Source organism: Euprymna scolopes, chromosome 19 (genome assembly GCF_053919585.1).
Source record: "Euprymna scolopes isolate OS-2025 chromosome 19, ASM5391958v1, whole genome shotgun sequence".
In the NCBI taxonomy this organism is placed as follows: Eukaryota; Metazoa; Mollusca; class Cephalopoda; order Sepiida; family Sepiolidae; genus Euprymna; species Euprymna scolopes.
The window spans coordinates 39,445,991-39,462,884 of NC_136500.1; the positions used below are offsets into that span (position 1 = coordinate 39,445,991).

General features: G+C 33.4%; 1 protein-coding gene across 1 annotated transcript in view; it reads right to left on the minus strand.

Moving 5' to 3' along the window:
• Positions 1–2,493: 2,493 nt before the first annotated feature.
• Positions 2,494–16,894, minus strand: part of LOC145303540 (pyruvate dehydrogenase E1 component subunit alpha, mitochondrial-like) — a 42,335-nt gene continuing 27,934 nt past the window's right edge. The window contains exons 7-9 of the mRNA XM_080145007.1: positions 13,540–13,676; positions 7,641–7,749; positions 2,494–3,763 (exon numbers count right to left, since the gene is read on the minus strand). Of these exons, the coding sequence (XP_080001133.1) occupies positions 3,599–3,763; positions 7,641–7,749; positions 13,540–13,676 (411 nt within the window). The 3' untranslated portion in view covers positions 2,494–3,598. The remainder of the gene's footprint in view (positions 3,764–7,640; positions 7,750–13,539; positions 13,677–16,894) is intronic.

The following is a 16,894-nucleotide window of genomic DNA, read 5'->3' on the forward strand; positions in this document are numbered from 1 at the left end:
AGAAGGCAAAGTAGAACTGCACAGAACTAACATTACACAGCAATCAACAGGGGCCAGAACATTACAGGAATGGTGGAATATCTGTTGATTTTGGGGGGCACCGAGGGAAGAGTATTAATATATGTTGCTTTTATTCGGCCTTTTTTCACATTATTAATAGAAATTAAAGCTTCTTTTTATTCAAATGCATACTGGAGTAATTTATACTCATACCATACGAAATTTAAACGTCTTTTCTTGATGGTATAGCAGTAAAATGATTCAAATATATCTTCCTCCTAAGGATTACCTCCCCCACATCCTTTTTTTTTTAAAGGAGGATAGTATTATTCAGTTACAATAATATCCTCCCAGGTATTACCTTCTCTTTTCTTCAAAAGAGTATACTGTTACTTCTAATCATTGTATTTGTCAGGTAGGTGGAGCTCGTCAGCTTTAGAAGGCATTCTCTCTAAGAGAAGGCAAAAGGTCCAATATTTCCCATGGGAAGGCTTCAGGAGTAAATCTTGAAGAAAAATTCAGGAGTTGAGCAACTAAAGCAGTTCAGCGTTACAACTTTGTTCTACCAGCTCCTGCGATGGCGTTGGTGCTAAACTAATCAGCAACGTTGAGAAGGTGGATGGGTTACGTGAGCAACAGCCTGTCCTTTATATCACACTACCCAGGCAAGCATCCAAAGGATGCATCATCCATGGTTGACTGACCAACAGAAGCCTCCTACTATTCCTACTGTATTTATGCATAATGGCTTGTGCAGTTATGTTCCGACTTGCATAGTTATGTTGTAGGCGTTAAAAACCAACTGCACATGCTTAACTTTTCTTACTTTCTGTTCAAAACCAGTTCATAGACGAATGAAAGTTAGTTCCAGTAGATTTCTTAATATACATTTCTTTAGACTCTCATCATGATGAGAGGTCGGAGAGAACTCAAAGGCGAGTGACAAAACTTGAACTCAATTACTTTCCTAATACGTCGAACCAACTTGCCTTGCATGTTTACATTCCTGATTTTATTGTAGAGAAGATATTGGTATTTTCATATCAAACTCTGGTGGCCTTTTCTTTATTCCAAGCCAGCTCAAAAAATGCTTACTTTTCATTTCAACATTCAATATACATCAACCACTCTACAATGGTTTTACTTCCAGTTTCATGATTGGTTTTCTTATGGAATTCATTTTTTTTTTTTTTTTTTTTTATGGAAATCGCTCCGGACATTACATGATTCCACTTGATGTAAGGAGCTTGGAAAAAAGGTAAAAAACTAATCAACAATACATATTAGATGGATAGATTCTGATCCAGAAAACAGCGATTCTTCCCCCTTTGTCAGAAAAATTGATCGCAGAATGAGAGAGCAAAATAAGGGAAGTGATATTTTCTTTGAAAGTTGTCTTGTTTTATGAACAGCAAATATTTTAGAATTGCAACCTATAGGAAATTACTACCAACATATACAACACAATCAGAATACAATTCGCATGAGAGAAGTTCAGAGAGCTCATTCAGATTCTGTCGAATAAAGGCATACTCCTGAAGTCCTGTGGACAGGTCTTTGTTGTTAAGTGTTTGAGGAGTCATGCTTCATGCCACTAAAACTTGGGCTGTCATTGTTGATATAAACAGGCTTGTGAAAAATGACAATGTCATGGTCAGATGGATCTGACCTTCAAAAATTATGCACAAGAGGCACATGGCTGATCTGAACAAACATCTTGGCATCTCCTCTTTGGAAATTATTCTGAGGCGTGGAAGATGGAGATGATTTGGGCAGGTGAAGAGAATGGATGGCAACCAAGAATGTTGTACTTTGATGTCAAGGGTAAGTACTGTGGACGGTCAAGGAAACAATGGCTGGACCTCCATACTCCAAACATCACAGAGCATCTGGTCAATGATCGTAATGCGTAAAGAGCAGCCATCAACACCAGTGGTAACATGATAATTAAGGCATCCAACTCCAGCAGCTGGGAACAGAAGACATTAAACTGTGCGGTAATAGTACATGTTGAAAGTTCTTATTTTTAGAATATCAGCTCCGGATGGTGGCACACCTGCCTGCAATTATTGGTATCCAGATATGCTAAAACTCCTGACAAGAGTGAGTCAGGAAAAGGATTTGGAAAGAAGTAATTTTTTACCTTAATTAAAATTTAAATGCCAAAAAAATAAACTTTTTAAGTTAGCTTGTGTTTCTACAATAAAGGAAAAACTGAATTTTATTAGGGGAAAAAAAAAAAAAAAAATTTTTTTTTTCTCATATTTGAGTTTCTGGTTAGAAAAAGGCCAAAGCCAACCTGTATCACAATGATTTAGGAGGCTCAAACCAACCAGGGTCTCTGGTTTATCTTTGGAGCTAAAACCAACTTTGATCAGGCGGTTCAAGCGAAAAGGGAGATAATTCCTAGACGTTCTAGACATTTTCATTTCACTAAAATTAAATATCAAAAATTGGACAATAAATAACTAGAAAACAAGAACGATGACAGTCTTTTCTTTTGTGTTCAAAAATTTTTTATTGCTCCAGAAATTACTTTTGCAGTTCCTGTCAACAAACAGTTAATTCGTGCCTTTTTTTTTTTTGTAGAGAAAAAGGAAAAAAAGAAAAGTTTTATTCTTAGGGTTTTTTTTGTTATTTTTAATCATTGTGTATGTTTTAGTTTTTATTTTTACCTTCAGTTCAACTGTCCAGCCTATACAGATGGCAGAGAATAAGAATGTCTAGTTGATTAAACTGAGCAGTTATGTATGAGCAAATGAAATATCAATAGACAACTACGTAATTCGTTTAGAGATGTAGTCCTGCAAGCCATTGACTGACAGCAAACAGAATGGTAAAAAGCTGCCATTGAGATGCGATACTTTAGAATCTGAGTGTTCTCGTAAAAATTTGATGCCTCATTATGCAAATCTAACAAACCCTATGGATTTATCCACAGGTTTGGTCAGGTTTCGAGATCATTAGGTTTAGCTAAGTAATTCAAACAAAAACGCAACAAAATAGATCACAGGATAATCTGCACCAAGACATTAGAATGGCAGATGAGGAGTCACAGAAAAATTCAGTGATTAGAGCATCTATAATGAATTGAAACATCAACCTCGTACATTTATCAAAATTCTAGGATAAGTAAACATTGGTCATAAAATAAATCTTGGAGATGCTACGAGATCAGTCAGTGAAGAAAGCGTTTCACTGCAAGTTTCTAGTTTTAAAACGATTTGACCCACTCCATTAGTAACCCAAGATTTTCTAAAGAGAAAAAAATAAAATGTCTTCTTTGAATGCGACGTCATGGACAAACTCACCAGGCAGAAAAAAAAAAAAAAAGTGGTTAGGGGAGATCAGGCAGGAGATATTCCAGGAATAGAGAAGGGTTGGAGATCTTAAAATGTGAAGTCATCAAGTTGATTCTAAAGTTGACAGTGTTCCTATCATCTCAACGGACAAAATTATTTAAATATTTCAGGATGCGGGCCGGGATCATCTTAGTTTGGATATCTGTTTGTTCATGTGACTGAGGTTTCATAACTTTAAAGAAAATGAAAAACAAAAAAATAAATAAATTTTTTAAAACTTTACAGAGGCTTTATCCTCAAACAGTTGGGAAATAAGACAGGTTGTCACAGCCTCGGATTTTCATCCCACTTGGAGGGTTCTTGTAGACATAAGTGTAGAGTTCTTCTATTGGCAATTCAGGGTCAGACTTTGCTGCCGTGACAGCTACATCAACTTCTTTACGAACTTCGAGGTCAATTTTCTAATTAAAAAAAAAAAAAAAAAAAAAAGCATTAACAAATTGGCAAAAATAAAAAATCTGGAAAACCTTCCTTTTCTCTGGTCTAAGTTTACCTTATTCTCTTCAAATTAATAACTGCTTTTTTATTTTTTTGGCTTTTAGCTTAAAAAAAAAAAAAAAAAAAAAAAAAAAAAAGGTATACATTTCACCAAAACGTGATAAGCATGGACCCATTAAATCTCAGGATATCTACATTTTTTTTACTGTTAAGTTGAAACTTTGTGCAATACACAAATTGAAAGGAAAAAGTTATTTTTAGATAGCAAAATATTTACTCCTCTAAATAGGACGCCAGATACACGTGATATATTTTAGAAATAAAAAGGCTATAAATTCAAGGTAAAAGTTACACATTATAGTAAGAAACTAAGCAGTTCACACAAAGAGTTACATTGCACTTTTTGCAATAAGTTAGTGGTTTACTATTGCAAAACTCAAATTCATACATCATTGAACAAATAGAATTTTAGCAAATTTCACAAGTATTTTTTTTAAGAACGTTCCAACAAATCTGAAGGAGAAATTGATAAATACAGATGAATTTTATCCTTCCTTCAAAGTAATTTTGCAATAAGCAGAACTATTATATATTATCTTATAGATTTTAAAAATAAATTATTTAGCATCCTATTTATAGGACAGTGGGACCTAATGGCTTAAATAATGCATATTTCACAAAGTTATTTTTTCAGTCATTTATCACTATTCCTATTATTATTATATAAAAAGATCTGTGTGTGTATGAGATCATTCCCTATGAACTCCTAAACAACTGGGCGGATTTTTGTAAAATTTCACACAAATGTGCCTAGTAATGTTTTTAGATTAGTTTTGTATCACAATGTCTTCCATAAGTATTAATAATCGAAAAAATCCAATGAAAGAAGGAACAGGCAAGTTTTATTAAAGTTAACGCCTTATACAGTCTAACATCACAAGTGCATTTGAGACGTTTTGTTACCACACAAGCAGACAAGCAGAAAGGCTCGACATATAAAAATCAACAATAGGCTCTTTGATATGACAAGGGCGCTTCAAAAATAAATGTTTGTTTAAAGCATAATCAAACTATGATATGTGCTAGAGACATGGAGATCACTTGGGTTGTTCGTGATCAGATGAAAAATAAATTTGTGAAGTCTATCAGGTCGGTTATTGGGTGTCAAAGCTTAAAAAAATCCAAGCAAAGAGAAACACTGTTGCATGTCTCACATCTGAATGGTTTCGGGGTGATCAAATGAGAAAGAAAGCAGTTGCAAAGTGACAGTACCATAACCATATACGGTTTTAAAAAGATGAGAAACAACTAATACAGATCTTGCTGAATGAACTTTTTCGACAAGTTATATTTTACGTTTTTGTGGTCTGAAAGGCAAAATAAGTTACTCTTCTGTGACTAAACGCTTTAAAAAAAATTAGTACAAACCTGTTTCTGTGCAGTCTGTAGAGTCCTGTGCAGGCAAAAAGAATGAAGAAAAAAATGTCTGCCTTTCCCCTTTATATGCTTGCGATACTGTCACCTAATATGCAAATAAGACACTTCCAGTTGGATATAAAAACTTGATTTTTCAAACTGGGTCATTTTTTAGATTTTGATGATGGAGTAGCAAGTGTTTCGGCAGTGCACCATGTTCAAGAGTTGAGTTTTCACAGAGCGTTGAGATTTGGAGTAACGAATTTTGACAGCAGATTGAGATTTAGAGTAGGGAGTTTTTAACAGCAGTGTCGAATTTAACCAGTTTTGTATAATGATTTTAGTTTTCTGTTAAGGATTAAGATGTCAAAAATTAAGATGCCAAAAAAGAACCACAATCGCACGGATTATGATCTCTACTATAAAAAGAACAAAATGCCAAGTAATAGGGGTTGTCTATCATACAGATGTAAGTAACTAACGGGAAAAAAAAAGTTTGAAATCATTTTTCCAACCTTCCTCCCCTCTGTGTGTGTGTATGTGTGAAGAGAAGGCAGTTCAAAGAACTGAAGACAATTTGGATGAGGTGCTAATGATAAGTAATAAAAAACAAAATTAAAAAATATGTTTAACTAGTGAAATTACAATCTTAGTTAACAAGAAGTAAAATTTAAGAGAAACGCAGAGTGCTTATGTGGGGGTGGGGATACCATGTCATTCTTTGAAGTAAAGTTTTTTTTCTAGCAGCAACATTTAGAGACATACAAAACAAACTCCCACGGAACGTCATAGAATGTTGCATAGCTGGTCTCAATCAGCCTTTCAGCAGTTAAATGTCTTATAGAAAACTTCACAGAAAAATCAGCCTCAACATGATCAAAAGAACTCAATGTAGAAGAGAAAATAGAATATCATTCAGAAACAAACGAAAAAAGTAATTATTGGTAAAGAAGGTCATTATTAAGAAAGTGTGTAACAATTTGGGCCATGAGACAAAAAAAAAAAAAAAAAAAAAAAAAACAGATGAAGTTGTAATACATTATGAATACTGTTTAATATAGCATCAACAACAAAGCAGTCACTGTTATGGGAATGGTAAAAAAAAAACAAAAAAAAACATTTTTTTTTAAATACAGTAGAATCCCGGGATATGGCATTAATCCATTCCACGGTTGGGATCATAAAATGAAATTGCTGTATGACGGAGCCTAAGCAAAATTTTATACAGTATATATATGAAAGATTAGTAACGAAATACAGTACAGTATGTAGTACATATGTATATAATCAAAGAACATTATAAATAACACTGTGAGGAAGGGCAAATACCATAACCAGGAGTTGGAAAAACATTGTATTCCATATCGTAACCTAAAAAAAAAAAATAAAAAAAACGTATCCCGGGGCTCTACTGTAAATGCAGCATAGACAACTTCAAAAATTCAAGATAGGGGACACGTAAAATGGGCAGATCTTTGCAAAGAAAAAAATAGCAAGAGTGGAAGAGTCTAAACGGCTAAGAGGCAGATAACAATCCACATGTAGAGTCTAAATTAGTCTCACAAAGAGCAAAGATACTAATAAGGTTATGTTTTACTGTGTTTGTATGAGAATTTTCACACCTACTTATATAGAAAAAGCACTTTTTCTGTGAGTGTGTGAGTGTTCCCTAAGGACTCCAAAGAAGCTGGTCCGATTTTTTAAAAGTTTTGCACAAATGTTCTTGACGTGTCTGGGAGTGTTCTTAGGTAGCTTCTGTATTGGAATGTCTGATAAGTATCAAAAATGGATAATCGAAAAAATCCGATTAAAGAAGAATCAGTCCAATTTTGACCAAAGTTAACATTCTTATACAACCTAACATCACAAGTGGATTTGAGAAGTTTTATCAATGCACAAGCAGAAGGATCCAACATATACAATCAAAAGTAGGTTCTCTGATAAGATAAGGGCATGTTTGAAATGAATGTTTTTTGATGCAACACAACTGAACCATGATACTTGACTTTTGCATTCTAAACTTTAATTCAAGCCATTATATAAAATTTGATAAAATTAACAATGCAATGTAGACTGCAATATATTGTGAGAAGCACGTAAAGTTTCCTCACAGTGCACCACAGTGGATCCTCGACTAGAGAGCCAATCAATTTGATTGAAAAATGAGCAATTTTACAAATTTCGATGACATAAATAAAGTATTGGAAATGTAGAACATTTTTTTAGTCCCCATTCAATCCCAGGTAACGTTGGGCCTCCCTTCTAGTAAGTACTACTGATTGAATTTTAACATTTCATTAGTTAAGTATCTTATAACTTTTAACAATACAACTAGGGTGTAGAAGTGTTGCACTTTCAGCGTGCTATTTTAGAAAGTTTTTGTAAAAAAAAAAAAAAAAAAAAAAAAAAAAAAATTTATGTTACCTTCAATTCGTCGAGAACAGCCAAGTTTTTGGAGAGCATTCGTTCCTTCAGAGCTGAAATAGGATCTCGTTTCTCACGAACTTCCTGGATTTCTGCACGTGTACGATAACTGTTTAAATATGATAGAGAAAGAGAAAAAGTTTTAAAAAAAAAAAAAAAAAAAAAAAAAAAAACATTTGGCAATAAAATAAAAATATATAAAAAATGACTATCTCTACTATTAAATGAAACTCACTGTGTGTATGCAATTTCCTTCCTCATAGGTTCCGAAACGGTTGAGCCTATCTTTTGAAAATTTCACACAAAGCTAATTTATATGTCTGGCAATTTTCTTGCGATATGTTTTGTACAGAAATTGATTCGATAAGTATTGAAAAATAAAAAATAAATTTTAAAAAGCCAATTTTAAAAATACTCTTGAATTTTGACAGGGGAATATTTTACGTTACACTGGTGTAAAGTAAAATATTTTCCTGTTAAATTTCGTTTTTATCTATAAGAGAAGAAAGACTATTTTAAAAGATCGTCAAGCCCAAATGTCAGCTGACATGATATTGTAAACAGACAAAATTTGATGAATGACATTATTATTTTTTTGCAAATAAGTCCACCAGGCAAATTATTCCTCGTAAGATATATTATTCAATAGATGATTGATTTTATAATAATACGTACGCAATCTGCATAAATTAAAATATTATGTATAAGCGTATTGTACGACCGGGCAACGCCAGACATCCAGCTAGTTGATTATGTAACTAAACAGAAATTTAATAAAATCATCAGCATTTAAATTAATGAAAAAGGATAAAATCATTTAAAACAGATGTTGAACTGATGATGATCTTATTTGAGAATGCTATTCTTTTTACTATATTAACCACAGTGTGGCACAATTATAAACGCCTTTTTTGAGGAGCCTTGTGCCTGACTTATGGTTCACATGGAGAGACATGTAGAATCGAAAAGACATTCAAACTTGGGAGAGACAGTTTGATAGCAAAAAGTGTGTTGTCAATCAGATTTGATTCTGGCTGAACTTGACAAATGTTTATAAAGTCAAGGGCTCGCAAAAGATCAAAAAGGTTGAATCAAATGAACTTGTGAATCAAGTTTTTTCAAGTTCGTTCTTTTATATATATTAGTGTTTTTGCTTTCTCTTATCTTTGTCACCATGAGAGCAGTTGGAATCTTGACCATGCAGTAGTTGGTCATAAAAAGCCTGCTCAGTCAACTCTCAGACTTTATGTCCCTTGAAATGTAAGAATATATATTTTTATATAGCTGTTTGCTCCTTATTACAATCATTTAAATTTCAGCTGATAGTCCCAGCCAAGGAAATTAATTCTCTGGAGAGAATTAATAATGCCTAAAGCCTGCCAAAGACCAACCAAGTTACAGATAGGATTAACCCCTTCATTTAAAAAGGGATGACTTTCTCTTTAGTCCTCGGGAAGTTGGTCATGCTGTGCCAAGCATAACAGCCCTTCCAGAAACATTCCTGCGAGATACACTATTAGACTCCCTGGCAAATAATTGTTACAATGGTAATAATCTACATTGTAGATAATTTAGTATTTTGAAGGAAAGTAGTTTTTTTTCTCAAATTTCTTCTGGGAGTTACCATTCTTGATTTCATTAATTTTCCAAGAAATACCAGGATAGATATCCTGCTAGTAAATTGTAATTAGTTTATGTAGTCTTTATAGGTTATTTTATTCCAGTCTTTTTTACACAAGTACACGTTCCATCAAGAATGAAAGCATTGTAGTGATGGGTAATCATATTGTTTTTTTGTTTTGAGGATATCAGAAATTAAAATAAGCTCATATACTTGGTCATTTAACACATCAAAAATGTGAAATCACTATGTACAACTATGTATGTGTGATGTTTGTCTATTCCCTATAGAATACAAAGTTACATAATCTACATAAAATCTAAAATTGAATCTAATGTAAAATTTAGCAGGGAAGACAATGGAAAAGAGTTATGGGAACATAACCCTCCTTAAAACTTCAAACGTATACTATTTTTATTAAATTTATATAATTTTTTTTTCATCCCAAACAAGGCATATTACCACTTGGAACATAAGAGGCTACTATTGGGATCGTGTCTAGCGGGAGACTGAGGGGAGTTGAGCAGAGCTATGTCTGCTCAGATTACATTTAAACCTGCATTTTAGTATAATCTGAGAAGCAGAAGATAGGGAGGGAAGTATAAAGTCCAGTAGTTGGAGGGAAGAAACTATTAGAGTAGAAGCTCTACCATCTAGAGACCTCAACAGTGAAGGGATGGGATTTTCCTGCTTGTCGGGTTAGTCAGGAGTATGTGCGTTGAAGGGGCAGGAGTGCTGAGAGTTCATCAAAGCATATTCCATCAAAGCACTTGTAAAAACAGGAACAGTGATGTGAAATTGTGGCGATGGGACACTGATTGGAGTTTGGCTGATAATGCTGGACATTGGATTGGAGACTACTTTTTGGACCTTGTCTAAAAGACAAAGATACTCCTGCCCAGATGTGGCAGCAGTACTCCATACATGGCTGAATTGTGATTTTGTAAAGATGCTCTCTGGTGTGAGTACTTTTTTCACATGATAGAGGGAGCCCACGTTTGCAGCAACTTGGCAACATCCTCAATGTATTTGTTCCAACTCATGTTGCTTGTAAACATTAAGCTGAGGACTCATGGCAATCTGTGATTGAGTTTTTTTTTGTAGTTGTAAAAAGGAAAGGTGCTTAGTCTTAGTAGCATTAAATGTTACCATCTATTGATGGTTCTGAATCACTGTAACCGCTCTTTGCAGAACGTCTACCTGGTCCAACTCTAAATACAGAGGAAGAAAAAACATCTTAAAACCTCAAATATGTATATCCAATTTTAAAGAAATTTAAACTATATGTATAAGATACTAATACAGAAAGTTCTCCAGCATTTCAGTTTCTTCTGACTATATTAGGGGGTGAAACAGGAAGGGCTTCAGTAGAAACAAAATAATATGCATCATAAAAAAAATAAAAACACAGTGAACCCCATTAAATCTCAAGGAACATCAGATCTTCCTTCTCATAATAAATGATAATCACTCTTTAATGTGCCAATAATTTGATGCAAGACCTTGATTTCTCTTAAAACAAACTATAAGAGTTATTCTATTAAATACATAGCACTTCTGAAGTGCATGGACAGCAGCCATTTTTTTTGTGCATTTCACTAAACTATTGCCAGGTGGTGCTTCGTGGTCAAAAACAGGGGACAACAACTTATACTTTCTGGGAAATTCTTTGGAAACTATCTTAAAAATCCAATGTTGCTTTAATTCGAAAAATATTTCATTTAAATTATTAATTTGGTCAATAAAAAAAGTTTTTTTTTAAATTTACTTTATAAAAATCCAATCTTAATTACAAAATCGTTTTATTAAAATTATATTTTCTTATGCAGACTTTTCAATAAATGTTTTTCCAATTATGATTTTGATTCAGTTTTATACAATAAATGATATATTTTTAGACAATAAATGCTTTGATTTTCAAATATGTTTGTATTCGGAAAAAAAAAAAAATCTTGTTTGTTACTTATTTGATGTGGTATTTGACCAAGTAGAAATTAGAGTTGTCACCTCCTAACATTGCCACTGTCCATATACTGCAGAAGTGCCAAGCACACGATTAAAAAAATAGGCTGAAAGACACAAAAATGAATGGTAGTGAAAATGATTTAGTCAAATTCCAAGGTATCAGCTAAGACCTAGCCGAGATAATTTATCTGTAGAGACTGTCATTCAGTTGATCAGCTCATCTTGCCAATCTACTAAATCTTTACCAAGATCTGTCCGTTTCATTGCATCTACGACAATCTCCTTGAAGCCAAACTCACTCAGGATATCCCTGAGCTTCCAACTATCTACCAACTCCTAAATACAACCAAAAATCCTGTCCAGTCTTTTTCCTTAGACTGCCTCCAGATCAGTGGAAACTGACGACTTCAGCATTTATGCTCGTCCAAGTAGCGAGCTATGTCACGTAATGACCGTTTTCTTTTCAAAAATGAAAACGCTGAATTTTATTTCAAGCAGAATCAATTCCTATTTGCAGCCGTGAAGGACGTCTTATTATAGCAGTTAAGTTATGAATTTCGTAATATTTCTTTTCTAGATGCAAGTGCTGATATTATATTTATTTCAGTTTTTAATCTTTATTTTTATTTCATTGTTTTATTAATTGTGTAAATGGTTTTCTCGTGGAAAAATGTGTCGATTCTATCTGGCAAGTAGATTTGAAATAGAGCATAAATAGATCTGAAAATGCTAATTTCTTACTGATATCTCCCTCTCAGTACAGGCCAATAAGTCTCCTGTGCATAAGAGTTCATAAGAGTAATGGCTGATGGACAGAAATCAGAAGCTCTCAGTATTAATGCTGGAGTCCCTCAGGGGTCCATCCTGGGCCCAACTCTTTTCCTGATCTATATTAATGATCTTCCAAATCACATCCTTACATCATTCGTAGACATTTATGCTGATGACACTACTATCTATGGTAGCACGTCTAAGACCGTAAACGACCAAATTCTCTTTGATTCTCTCTCCTCTGATCCTGAGCATGTGGTACAATGGGGAAAGGAGTGGCTGGTTACTTTTAATGCATCTAAAACTAAGCTTTTATCTTTACATCATCAACGTTCTGATCCTCATCTGGCATCAGTTGAAATGAATGGCTCTTGTCTTGGGGAGGCTTCATGTTTTGACAAGCTTCTGGGCTTGACTTTTACTCCTGATCTTAAGTGGAACACATACATTAAATCCCCTACCAAAGCCGCTGGAAAAATGGTGGGATCCTTCTATCGATCCAGTAGATCGATCACTGCTGATGCAATTCTCTATCTATATAAGAGCCAGGTACGTCCAAGGATGGAGTACTGTTGCCACATCTGGGCAGGAGCTGCCTTGATAGAGTTCAAAATAGACTTTGTAGCCTCGTAGGGGATGTCCTTTTCTCTTCCCTGTAACCTCTGTCACAGAAGAGATGCTGCGAGTTTGTATCTGCTTTATCGCTATTTTCATGGTAAGTGCTCGGCTGTGCTCCAATCTATGCCCCCCCCCTCGCCAAACTTTCACAAGATACACCCATCTAGCAGAAATCACTATCAATAATTTCCCCCACTCTTTATCTGTACCTAAACCTAAAAGTAGACTTTGTAGCCTCGTAGGGGATGTCCTTTTCTCTTTCCTGTAACCTCTGTCACAGAAGAGATGCTGCGAGTTTGTATCTGCTTTATCGCTATTTTCATGGTAAGTGCTCCAATCTATGGCCCCCCCCCCTCGCCAAACTTTCACAAGATACACCCGTCTAGCAGAAATCACTATCAATAATTTCCCCCACTCTTTATCTGTACCTAAACCTAAAAGTAGATTTCATGAGCAAAACTTCTTTATTAGAACTGCATGCCTATGGAATTGTCTTCTGTTTTCCTGCTTTCCAGCTGATTACAATATGGTTGTCTTCAAGTCTAACGTAAAAAAGTTTTTGATGAACCGTTCCATATAAGTTAACAAATTTACCAAATTTCCATTACTAATGATTACTATATTGTCCAATTTCTTCTGTACACTCTTTTAACCCTTATCCTCGAGTGGCCTTAAGGCCTTTATAACTGGAAATGCCTATGTAAAAAAAAAAAAAAACTATGGAGGTATCATCTTGTCTCAAGAGGGCAGAAGATTTAGGCAGCCTATCACCAGCTTTTTGTTCATTTCTTTTCTAACCGACTTTCCGTTTCTCCTAGGTTTTGGCTCTGCTCTATAGCATCACGAGTTTCTTATCGCCAGGTATCGCTGCCAATAAAAAGTTATTTTCAGGTGACGAATGTTCAAAAGAAGTACTTTGCTTACCTGGTTCCTGGATCACTCATACTGTGTCCACTGTATCTGTAGGTGACGCACTCCAACAGAATAGGACCCTGTTTAAGAGCATAACGACGTGCAAATCGGGTTGCTTCTCTCACAGCCAGCACATCCATACCATCAACCTGTTTGAAATTTTTAAATTAAAAAATATATAAATTAAAAAGATGAGGAATAAAAGTTACATAGAACTTTATCAAATCATCAAGCCAATAAGTACAAAACTTAGAGGAAAGTGTAAAAAAAAATTTAAAAAAAAAAAAAAAAAAAAACCCCTCTTTAGAGCATACCATTTCAAGTTAAAATCTTATCAAAATAAAGACCGTATAATAATACTATATGGGTACCTGATGATTTAATAAAGTTCTATGTAACAAACATCATATATATATATATATATATATATATATATATATATAATTTGTGGAATTGATCTTTCTCTTTTCTCTTTTACTTAAAGCTATATATATATATATATATATATATATATATATATATATATATATATATATTTAAATATGAATAAAAAATCAATACAAAAAATATATAAATGTTTATATCTTTTCTGTATTTATTTCCTGTGTGTTGACATGTAGGAATACAAAATTCTTTTGAAAAAAAGAAAAAAAAAGAATGTTTCCTTCAAAAGCACATAATTTTCGACCGATCCTTCGATCTTCCTTAGTGTGAAGGATAGAAAACAGGAGCGTGCGGGCAGAGTTAGCAACAGGAGGGGCACGGGTATAGCCATTAAGGTAAAGATCTATTTGAATATGACCCTTCCAGTATTTTTGTCTTGGAATGGTCAGCAATGTGTGGCCTCTATTCAAAACTAAGTCTTTCATAAAACTTTGAATTGGGCACCCATGCATCCCACGAACATACTCGCACATGTGAACATGCATGTATATACACTTGCGCACTACCACATATGCTTCTTCACGTACCCATATATACACAGGATACGCGCACATGTTTATAGACGTGTGTACATATACAGCTGGAGATTAATGAGCAGATGTAAGTGATAAGCTAAGTGGATGCCATGGATGCCAAGTAGAATGTCTTTTCCAATATATATATATATATATATATATATATATATATATATATATATATATATAAAGAATATTTTCTTTTATAAAGCAAATGCATTTACATAGTAGAAGCTCTACCCGGTTAAGAGAAGCAATTCATAAATTAAAAAGATGAGTAATAAAAGTTACATAAGACTATCAAATCATCAGGTACCCATATAGTGTTATAATACTAGTTTTCCTCCTATTCTGATAAGAAGCATCTAGCTTCGAAATGTCATGACCTAAAGACGTTCTTTTACACTTTCCTCTCATTTTTGTCTTTGACCTAATAATTAAATTTTTATTCCTCATTTTTTAATTTATGAATTGCTCCTCTTAATTGAGTAGAACTATTTTAATAGGTTTGCTTTATAAAAATTTTTTTTTAGTCATTTAGGTTTTAGTTTATTGTTATATATAATAATATATATTGGGATATGAAAATTTGGCACCGTTTTATCAGATGATGAAAAAAGATTTTTTTTAAAAATACAGATAAAAAAAAAAGGAGACATTCATTCAACATGGATTTACTGTAAATCTAGAATGTCAAGGTGAAGTGTTTTCTGTCAAAACCTGTACTTAAACTTAATGTACTGATCATTGTTTAATTTCAGTAAAATGACAAGAACTTATTCCAACAAAATTTAGTTGTGAGACAAAACTGATAATTGCTATGGAAATGTTCGCTGAAGTAGCAAACTTTTGTTTTTAAGATAAAAAAAATGTCTTGAAACAAATTAAAAACTAGAAGATTTACCCAGCATTGCCAAGGCATAAAATGTTGAAAATAATTAACTACGTTTGGAAACAGCATGAATCCCCTCAATCTGTGCACTTATTTGCGAAATGTTCTTGTGTTCATTTTACTTGTTTAGAGGTCAAACATTTTGATATTAATTTTCAGTTCTCGGAAATCTGCAGGTCAACTCTCTCCAGATTCCATTGTGTACAGTTTTGTCTTATCATAGGCTTGTAAGTTGTCATTGGCCAGTCAAACTTTCTACAATTTAAAACATCCATGCTTAAAAAAAAAAAAAATAAATAATAAAAAAAATTTTTTTTAAATAAATACATTTTTTTTTTTACTAAAAAGGTAAATTTTATTGAAAGCAAGGATGGTGTGTCTTGGTCTGCCATATTAAACAAATAAGAGACAATTCAAACTATGGAGACAGAAATAGAGATCAAATACGAATCATGAATATGATTGGCTAGTTAAGCCTTGTAATGTCTACAAATTGCAATCAATCGCAAAAAAAAGATTTTCTATATAATAAAAAAAACTACTTTATCAATTTACGTAATTTGGGAAATATGACAGGTACATACAAAGATTTTTCTTTACTTTTTTTAAAAATTAGGTTGAATTCTGGACAAGAACCAAAACTTTATTCACTTAATTTATCATCTGAAGAAAATTATCAAACTCATTCTTAACATGGAGGGGGATGGATTGATGCTACTCTACAGTCAGGGGAAAAAAATGAAGTGCTTTCAATTAATGCTGGTACTAATTGACTGTTCAGTGATAGCTCATCCATTTAAGATCCATTATGCAATCAAAAACATCCGGGCCTTCTCCTATATAACTAATGTAATGAATAGGAGTACATCTTGGTTACTCCTTACACGAATATGATTGGCTAGTTAAGCCATAAATAGAGCCACCTGGGAGAGATAGATATCAAAAGCCATATGCAAAAGATATACTAACTCCGACCACAAACACTCATTCAAGGCGACTTACTAAATTATTACTTGATTACTGTAGTCAAGACAATTTAGCTACTTAAAACGAATGTATCGCTTTTGTGGGAAATATCAAGAAGTATCACAAATTTAATAAAAAAGGTGGAAACAATATGGAATGAATAATCTATATAATATTCTGCTGGTTTCTTAGTTTGTACATTAAGCTTTCAGTAATTAGATATTTGAAAATGAGACTAAAAAGGGAGGTTACTCTCATATTCTTGTCCAGAGTTGCCAGATTAGCCTTTTTAAAGCCAAATTTTGTTAATTTAACCATTTGAAGCTGTTTGGGCAACAAAAATTGTATTGGTTTTTCTGGCCAGAAAACTAATTTTGGTTCTTCTTTACAATAGTGTATCATCTTCTGGGTTGCCAGACCATAAAAATATTAGAAGTAAAAAAAATGTCAAATCGATAGTTGTAGCCAAATTTTCAAACAATAACACCAAATTGAAGATTAGAAACCATGAAAAAAATATGTTTATGCACACACTATTTCTTTTAACAAT